Below are 10,419 nucleotides of genomic sequence, written 5' to 3'. Positions count from 1 at the left end.
GTTGACTCGAGGAGGAAAAATTCCAAGTCATTAGAGCCTTAAAGTTTACTTAAAGTTTACTTTATCTAAAAAAAAGCAAACTTCCCTTTTTATTCAAATAAATGTAAATTTAGAAGCAATGTGGCTGTGGTTACTCTATGAAATAAGACTTTTCATGTTTATAATGTATCTTTTGTTCCTCTTAGAGTACACCAAGGAATGGTAATACAATTTTTTCGTAGGCAATAAAGAAGAAAAAAGATCCGTGTTTGTAAACTGTCTTATAACGACGACAAGAAAAACAGCAAAAAGATATTACCACAAAACATTAGAACATAGGTGAGGTTATATTGCAATTAGCCATGTCTGTCTGGGAGAATTCTTTCTACGGGAAATTGTGAAGAGCATTGAATTTCAAGCCTCAAAGGTTTTGATAAAAGAAAAAAAGCTGCAATTTTTGCTACAGAAAGACAGGTGGCGTAAGCATGCAGCATTAAAAAATGTATATAAAATGATTATTTTCTCTCGGGTTCTTTGAGGAAGCTCGTTTGTGCTCTGGTTTGTGACTTGGCCCGGTGACGTCAGTGTGGCAGTGCGGAGTCAGGCGCGGCGGCTCCCTATAAGCCGAGGAGCTGTCCGGGTGCTGAAACGGCCCGACCAGCTCAACTGCTGGACCCGGAGGAACATGCTGTGGATGTTCTCTGCCATATAAAAAAGAGGTAAGAGGCTGCCTTTCTGTTTGATTTACTGGAAAGTTCTAAATTGTTTGTTCTTCCCTTAATTTCTAGATGAGAAGAAAAGATCGTTTGACCAGCTTATATGTTTAGAATAACTGAATAAGCAACCTGCTGCTCGTTAGCCAATATAAGGACACTATATGTGTGTATATATGTGATTGAATCTATGTTGTATACCACTTGCTGTTAGATGTTTATTAACCATGTTGTTTAGTCATGAGAAGCGTGAAAAAGTTAAGGATTTTAGTATCAATGCACATATTAATGTAAAGTTAGCCAAGCTCAATATTTTGTTTCTTTCCTTAATTTATTGTCTCTCCTCCCAAGAACCAGATGCAAAGCCTTTATATGCTTAATATTTTTAACAGTTGGTTTTCCATGATTCAAAGGCTGTTAAACACATTAGTCATACATTTTAGCAACCAATTTTGGAACTATTTTTTCCTTGAAATTTACCTTGCAAGAGCTCAAAATTAACTAACTATATACAATCTTTTTCTGAATTGGTACACTCTGAGAAGGCTTACATTATGATTTGCTAATTTTAGTTCCAGGAAAGTAAGATTGGAATGATCTTGAAAATGGGCTTCTTCTTTTATTCAGAATGAAATATTATCTTGTATTATAGATTGGATATGAACATGGAATCCAGAGAGATAATTACTTGAATACATGAGGAAAACATCTATAATTGTATAAACTGTTATTGTTATGCTTCAATTGAAATGTTGTGCAATATTTTGCTAAAGATTTTGAATGGGACAAATGTTTCTTTTTTTCTATATCCTTACTAGTTGAATTGCTTGAATTAGATATATGCACTTGTATTTGTTCATGTTCCAGTCAAATTTTAATAGAAAAGACATTTTCACTTATGAGGCTTTAGCTCAAACCCTATATAGAATATTTGAGCTGCTGAAACCATCTTTACTACTTTGGAGAGCTGCTACCCGAGAAAGACATCCCTTGAGTCTTACTCAAAGACAATAACCATCCAAACTGAACCTCATAAATGACTAAAGCATAGAGCTTGTTAGGCTGTAGTTTAAATACCTGCATTGAGTATTCTGCCCTGACTCCACAGCAAAGCCCCCTGTCCCCAACCACTGCAAGACAATGATTTTAAAGACAAGCACATAACTCATATGTTAAGAATACTTCAGGATAATGGTTTCAAAGAAAATGAGTTCACTAAGGTTCTCAAAATTACTATCTCAAATGATAATGTTGAAAATAGATCACCAAGACTAACATAATCTTGAAATAATATAAAGAATCATGTATAATATATTTTTATTTAGACCTAAAAATTTATGAATAAAATGGCTTTTAGTAAACATTGATTCATAGTAAGTGTTTTACAAGTTTTCTCTGACATGACTTTAGAGAGTTTTCTTTCAGTAAATTAAGTAGTCTGGTTAATGAGAATCATTTTAATGAATATATGCTTCTGTGCTAAAGAAATTTCTATAACTATAAATATTTTGGGGCTTTAAAAATTACCTAAACACCAATATTACTTTGTAAACAATGATATTTTCTGCACTTGATGTCTAAGCTAACAGAAAATTGTACCTACATAGCTTATATATTACAAAACCAGGGTCCAGGTAAAGATATCATGACCAAAATTATAAACTTTCTCTATATTTATTTTATTTACAATAAAATGGCAAGTATTAAAATAGTTTTTCAATGTTAACAATGCCAAATGTAAAACTTATAAGAACTAATGTCCTTGTTAATTCATATGTGAGATAACAAGGCAATAGAGAAAAAAATGAATGGAGATTTTTAAGTAGGAAGAATTTAACACATTATCTGTGTATACCTAAATCGGGAGTTACATAGTGGTTATTTTAAGATATTTTAACAGCATGAGTCACTTAAAATTTCACAGGTCCAGACCAAAATACACAGGCATAAGTCAAGCTGAATCGGAACACTGGCAAGTTCAGAAATAGACTGGTTAAGTAAACTCATGCTCTCTTTGTAGCATCTGTTATCATTTACTATACATTCTTAAGGGCTGATGAAAAATATAACCATAATTGCATTTTGCAAGACAGTGACAATACAATTATTAGAAGAAATATGGAGCACAGATATTTTAAAACAGCTTATTATTTTAATATGTTTACACAGAAAGAAACTTCACTGGATTAGCTTACTAGCTCGGACCTGAGAAAACACATGTTGTGGAGGTTATTAAGGTACACACCTTTCAAAACTGATAGCTGGATTTGGTGTCAAAGTGAGACTAAGTTCTGAAAAATATATGTGAGTGGGACTCATCCAGAAGGTAGTTCAGTATGATTGACATTGACATGCTGTATCACTTTATCATATGTAATAGTATTATTGCTGCTACATTTCTACAGTAAAATTAGGTGGATGATTTAGGAACTAAACCACATTTTTTTGGTACAACCTTAAGGAAATTATTTTGTGTGTGTGTTTGTATGTTGTGCAGATATACATGCATGTTTTATATTACACAAACTAACATTTTTGCCAATGATTTCAATAGGAATGCTATTCAAGAAAACTAAATCTCAACTTGGAAAGCCTTTATTAAACAGAAACAATGCATACTAAAACCAAACTACATGTTTTGTGATTTAAAAAATAAAATTTGAGAAACATCATACCAGTGTTTTTGTTATTATTTTAACCAGGTGTATACCATGCAAATTTGATGTAAAAGGGCATCAGTTTTGCTAGATTCCTGTGGTTAGCTTGTGGGAATCATGGAGGATATTTTTATAGATTTCAAAACCAGCCAGCTTAAGTTTAATGTGAAGTAATCTCTACTATGTTCCCCTCCACCAAATGGTTGATTAATTCTTTTGCTATAGTGTTTCTAGTCTGCTTTGTTTGTGTTAACTCATGTTTTCCATCTTTAAGGAAATCTTTCGACATGGCAGAAGCTACGACTCACTGGCTTGGAGCAGCCCTGTCTCTCATTCCTTTAATTTTCCTCATCTCTGGGGCCGAAGCAGCTTCGTTTCAGCGAAACCAGCTGCTTCAGAAAGAACCAGACCTCAGATTGGAAAATGTCCAAAGGTTTCCCAGTCCTGAGATGATCAGGGCTTTAGAGTACATAGAAAAGCTCCGACAACAAGCTCACAAGGAAGAAAGCAGCCCAGACTATAATCCCTACCAAGGTGTCACTTTCCCTTTTCAGCAAAAAGAAAATGGTGATGAAAGTCACTTGCCAGAAAGTGCAAGGGATTCCCTGAGTGAAGATGAGTGGATGAGGATAATACTTGAAGCTTTGAGAAAGGCTGAAAATGAGCCTCAGTCTGCACCAAATGAAAACAAGCCCTATACCTTGAATTCAGAGAAGAGCTTTCCAATTGACACACCTGATGATTATGAGACTCAACAGTGGCCAGAGAGAAAACTCAAGCACATGCGATTCCCTCCCATGTATGAAGAGAATTCCAGGGACAACCCCTTCAAGCGCACGAATGAAATAGTGGAGGAACAATATACTCCTCAAAGTCTTGCTACACTGGAATCTGTGTTCCAAGAGCTGGGAAAACTGACGGGACCGAATAACCAGAAGCGTGAGAGGGCTGATGAGGAGCAAAAACTTTACACAGATGATGATGATGATATCTATAAGGCCAATAACATCGCCTATGAAGATGTGGTTGGGGGAGAAGATTGGAACCCAGTAGAGGAAAAAATAGAGAGTCAAACCCAGGAAGAGGTAAAGGACAGCAAAGAGAACACAGAAAAAAATGAACAAATCAATAATGAAATGAAGCGTTCAGGGCAACTGGGCCTCCAGGATGAAGATCTCCAAAAAGAGAGTAAAGATCAACTCTCAGATGATGTCTCCAAAGTAATTGCCTATCTGAAAAGGTTAGTGAATGCTGCAGGAAGTGGGAGGTCCCAGAATGGAGGGCAAAATGGGGGAAGAGCAACCAGGCTTTTTGAAAAACCACTTGATTCTCAGTCTATTTATCAGCTGATTGAAATTTCAAGGAATTTACAGATACCCCCTGAAGACTTAATTGACATGCTCAAAACAGGAGAGAAGCCAAACGGATCAGTGGAACCAGAGCAGGAACTTGAACTTCCTGTTGACCTAGATGACATTTCAGAGGTTGACTTAGACCATCCAGAGATATTCCAAAATAAGATGCTCTCCAAGAATGGCTACCCCAAAACTCCTGGTCGTGCTGTGACAGAGGCCCTGCCAGATGGACTCAGTGTCGAGGACATTTTAAATCTGTTAGGGGTGGAGAGTGCTGCAAATCAAAAGCCTCCCTATTTTCCCGGCCAGTATAACCAAGAGAAGATTCTGCCGAGGCTCCTCTACGGTCCTGGAAGACCGAGAGCAAACCAGCTGTCCAAAGGGGCCTGGATGCCGGAGGTTGAAAACAGACAAATGGCATATGAAAACCTGAATGACAAGGATCAAGAAGTAGGAGAGTACTTGGCCAGAATGCTAGTTAAATACCCTGAGATCATTAATTCAAACCAGGTGAAGCGTGTTCCCAGTCAAGTCTCATCTGAAGATGACCTACAGGGGGAAGGCCAAATCGAGCAGGCTATCAAAGAACATACGAATCAAGGAAGCTCCCAGGAGACCGATAAGCCAGCCTCGGTAAGCAAACGGCTCCCCATGGGGCCCCCGAAGAATGAGAATACCCCAAACAGACAGTACTTTGATGAAGATCGTTTGTTGATGAAAGTGCTGGAATACCTCAACCAAGAAAAGGCAGACAAGGGAAGGGAGCATTTTACTAAGAGAGCAATGGAAAATATGTAAGAGGCTTTTGTTAAATGCCCTACCTGCATTCCTCATACCCCAAGAAAACCCCAACATTTCTCTTTAGTGTGTTGACTTCTATCCTGTTAACACTGTAATATCTTTCAGTGATGTACAGGCAGATGTCTCCATTTCACTGGGTTGTCTGCCTCACTTACTCTGAGTTGTTCTCTCGTGTATTGATACCTGTAAATGTTATGACTTCTGGATAAAATAAAGTAATTATACCCCTTCTTTAAGAAAGATATCTATGATAGTGTTTAATAGTGTATGTAATGGCTGTGGCACTGTGGATGCTCACATATGATGGAGAGTGTCTTATAATCTTCTTGATAGTTTCTAATATTTATTGAATTATTTTGTTACTGTCTGTAGTGTTTTGTGGAGTACTGAAGCAAAAAAAATAAAGCATTATAAATATATAGTTTTATTTACAAGGTCTTTTCTATTGTGTGTTTTATTTTTGATTAATAAATGTTATTTCTGGACAACTGTGGACTCTTCATTCTGGAAAACTGGAGACAAAGACTATGGAGCAAGTAGTATGGAGCCAAAAGAGAAAATCTCCACCTTCCACAGCCAACCCAGGTAAGAAATCATGAATTGTAAATGTATGATCATGCTGTGTGCTTGTAAAATGCAGCATCCTCTAACAGCCCACTGGCTAATTCTTGCCTAAGGTTTTTCACATACACACACACACACACACACACACACCCCTTATGGAATAAGACTTTGTTGTCCTATTTATACCTTTTACCCTTGATTTGTATGCATAAAACCATTTAATTCTTCCATACACATAACCAACATTGAAAAAAAAAGATCTGTGTACAGGACAATAAAAAAATGATTATAGACAAGGAAGCAATCTACCTATTCCCAGGTCACCTTGGTCCCAGAGTACAAGGCTTCTGCCTGTTTTGTATGATTCCAGAGGGGTTAAGAGACCCCCAAACTGACTGACAGCTAAATGAGGGCACAGGCACAATGAGAACATGCCAGCTGCCCTCTGTCTCACCATAGGGCTGGGAGAGAATCGTGAAGGGGGTAGGCAGTACCTGTTATGTGTGCATCACTTCAGGGGCCAGGGAAGATAACAGCATCCTAACTGCAACGGGAAATCAACATAAGGTGCAAGAAAATACACAGAGCTACACAATGACAACGGCTGTTAAAACACCAAAGGAATAAGTAATCATCACTATTTATTGAATGCTTATTGGGCACCAGGCACTATACTAAACATTTTAACACTTTACCTCATTTGGTCTTTACTATACTACTGTCAAGGGTCTTTGATTTCTCTTTTAAATCAGGAAAAATGAAACTCAGAAAGGTTATATATGAATTTTCCAATGTCACCCCATATGCATTCTTAACCTGCAGAAAGCCTGCGTTCTTAACCACGTCACTACCCTGACTCTCTGGGAAGTGCCCTTCCCCCGGAGACTGGGGACTTGGGAGGTGGGATGGTGAGAAGCCCATGAGGTCTTAGTATGGGCCACTCCCCAGTGAGAGCACAAGTGAGTGTGTGTGTGGGGGGTGTGTCTGCGTTGTGTGTCTGGGTGGGGAGGGGAGGCAATCCTTGAATCATCAGAAGGTGATTAGAAAGCCTGCAGACCTCGAGGGAAAATACTGAATGTAAGTTTTCCTACTTCATAATTTTGCCTTGACTGTTTTCTGTCCAATTATCATACAATTTTATGAAATCCAATAATCTGTAAATGGAAGAGGACTTAGAGGTGAATTATCTTTACAGCATTTCTAATGAGTGGTTTTTACTCAAATGCTTTCAAGGTAGAGGGTTAGTACCCCACAAGGCAGTAGCGTGAACTGAGACAGCCAGGATACTTGTGAACTTAAAGTTCAGGTACATATTTATACACCATGCTTTGCAGATGTCCACATTCACCTCCACCCATTGGATATTCTCTTCAATTCTGTTTCATTCATAAGTCACTCTGACTGTGCTAAGCCCACTGTGTGACAATATTCATGCAAGCCCTTAGCAGAAATGAGTACTTGGCTCATCTCCATCCAACAGAAAGTTGCCCTCCTGACAAGTCAGGAAGTGAGAGCAAGTGACTGATATAACACAGCTGATGAGGCTCCAGGCTGGGATTTATACACAAATCTGGGGGATCCTAAACCTTGTACTCATTTTGCTACAACACCAAGTAATGCTTTTTTCTTTCAAGTCTCTCAGCTGGACTTGAAATCCTACAATTCTCTAACAATGATATTTCAGGCATCAGGATGGGCAATCAGGGAGATACTTAATTTGGGATATATATTATCCACCTGATTTTGCTCAGAGAGCAGTCAGCAAGCATCTCTGCTTTTTCGCAGTACCACTGTATCTCCAGCTATTGAGTCATCAGACATTTGTTTTTGATCCAAAGATTTTCTTCATACACACATGGCTCACTGGCATAAGAAATAAAGCTCTAGGTACCGTTCAAGGATGTGGATGACAAATTAGTTGGAATTAGGGTGACACTTTCCCTTTTCCTACCCAGAAGAAGTCTCTTTCACTAGAAGTCACAGAGTAGCTTGAACCCTCCAAACAGACGCCCTCTGCAGGCTCCACAGGAGGGAGAAAGAAGCTGCATGCACACCAACGCGGCACCTCTTATCCGAGTGCTTGTCTCCATCAGAAGGGGTCAGATAAGAGCCTCATGCGTTGTATGATCTCGGCAAGACCCTCACCTACCCAGCCTTCCCCATCCTGAGTACTCACGGCCTCTCCTCCCCACCTGCCTTATGGACAATTAGGACTAAACCAATTATGTTCCTTATAACAAAACCTCCAAGTCATCCCTCATTTGTCACACTTAACCTCCTCTCCCTAAAATCTATCAGCTGTTTGAACCCGTTCCTACCCTTTCCCATATTCTGTAATATTGTTCATTATGCCCTTTAATACTCGAGGTCAGTCATCAGCAAAATGCCCCGCATCCTAAACCTCTTCTGTGAGTATTCTTTTTACCTTCTTTCACCGAGGGAAATATTTCTCCACTGAAGTTTCTGCTTCCTCTGAAACTCTCTTCCTTGCTTCCTATTTGCTGCTTATGAGACATTTTTTCTTTCTTTTTTTTTTTTTGAGGGAGGTGGTATGTTAATAAAGAGCTTTGTTATTTGTGAGGATTATCTTAGATTCCAGTGAAAGTAAAACCAAGTCAGATGAGTTGTAACAAAAACATATATAAAGGTTCACAAAATCCAAGGAAAGGCCAAGCCAAAATTTTGGACATTCAGAAGAGCTGGAATAATGGTCTTTTTTTAAAAAAAATTGAAATATATTTGATATGTCACACTATGTAAATTTAAGGTGTACCTTTTATTTTTTTGCTGCTTTGAATCTCATGCCATCAGCCAGTACCTATCCATTGCCCCTTGCTCTTGCGGTCGCCTACTGCCGCGGGCCACTCCCTCTCACACATTTAAAAAGTAGCTCCTGCTCATTGTCACTTTTTCTAACACTGCTTCTGTCTAATACTTGTCAATTTCAATATCCATGAAGATGACCTTTTCAACACTTTCCGGGCTCCATCCTCCATCAACTATTCACTTGCATAATTATCCCCTTGATCTTTTCCTTACTAATTAATAAGTGCAACCTACCCTAAATCTAAATGCTCAACATTTCACTCTAACAACTGCCTTCTATATTTCCAGTGTACTTCCTTCGTTCCTTGCTCCAATAATTCCCCACACCTACCAAAAGTGTAACACGTGGATCCTACCATCTTTCCACTCTCTCTCATTCCTTATATTCTTCACCACCCACCTTGTCAAGCTCAAATTTCATGTTTGTCATTGCAGTCACACCTTTGGAAATATTCTTAACTCCTTTCTCTCATGCTTTATCGTAATTGCTTTGCTAAACAAGAATTCTAGTTAAATCCAATTCTCCACCCGCTCGTACCTTCTCTCCTATGACTGAACATAGCAGGAAAACATACCACTGCTCATGGATTTTACTTTATTCATGCTGCCTTCAAGTGGCCATAATGCTCTCCTGGAACCCTATATACCTCCAGCCCATTCAGTGTCTCTCCCCTCAGGAAATATCATATTTTCCTCTCTGTCAGCAAATATCTAACCCTGCCTCCACGGTCCACACTCTCACATGATTATATAACTTCATGTTTCACTGAGAAAAATAAAGGAACCTGTGGAGAAGGTCTACAGACTCCCATGTTCAATTTTACCTACTTACCTGCATCTGGGGTGATGCACTCTTCCCTTTCCTTTCCGTGTGGGTAACTGGCCTGTGCTTCTGACTTTATTAAGACCCTCTACTTGTGCACTCAATTGGGCCTTCTTGCTTATTTGAGAACCTTGTTTTAGTAATTCTCCCATTCTCTGTGCATCAACTCTTGCCTTTCTACTGGATCATACCCATCAGCATAAAAGGTTGCATTTTTTTTTATCTGCAAAACCAACAAAACAAATGAACAAGCAAACTTTTAAAAACCTCTTTAACCCCAATTTTCCTTACACCTTCTGCCCCGTGTCTCTTTCTTGCACACAAGAACTTTTTTAAAAGTGTGGTGTACTTATCCAAATTCCCCCCTTACATTCTCAAACCCCTTTCAGTCAGGTTTTTACCTCCACTTCATAGAAATAGTCTTGTCAGGATCAACAATGACCCCCACCTTGCTAAATCTGATGATCAATTCCAAGTCCTTATCTTATTTGCCTTAGCAGCATCTGACAATATAATTGCTTCTTCCCCTGTAAATACCTTCTTTTCTTGGTGTCTAGGTCACCAAACATGCCTGGCTCTCTACCTCACTGGCTACTCTTTCTCAGTGTCCTTTGCCATCCCTTCTCATCTCCCCAACCTCTGAACATCAGAGATCAGAGCTCAGACCTTGAAACCCTTCTCTTACCTATCTACACTCATTC

The 10,419-nt window shown here is 38.8% G+C and overlaps 1 protein-coding gene across 1 annotated transcript; it reads left to right on the top strand.

The window, feature by feature from the left end:
• The first annotated feature begins 566 nt into the window (after nt 1-566).
• Nucleotides 567-5,993, top strand: SCG2 (secretogranin II). Its single transcript, XM_024563888.4, has 2 exons — nt 567-698; nt 3,624-5,993. The coding sequence occupies exon 2, from the start codon at nt 3,637-3,639 to the stop codon at nt 5,500-5,502; it is 1,866 nt and encodes a 621-aa protein (XP_024419656.2). The 5' UTR covers nt 567-698; nt 3,624-3,636; the 3' UTR covers nt 5,503-5,993.
• Nucleotides 5,994-10,419: the final 4,426 nt, after the last annotated feature.

Source organism: Desmodus rotundus, chromosome 2 (genome assembly GCF_022682495.2).
Source record: "Desmodus rotundus isolate HL8 chromosome 2, HLdesRot8A.1, whole genome shotgun sequence".
NCBI lineage: Eukaryota > Metazoa > Chordata > Mammalia > Chiroptera > Phyllostomidae > Desmodus > Desmodus rotundus.
This window is presented reverse-complemented; position numbering and strand designations above follow the sequence as displayed.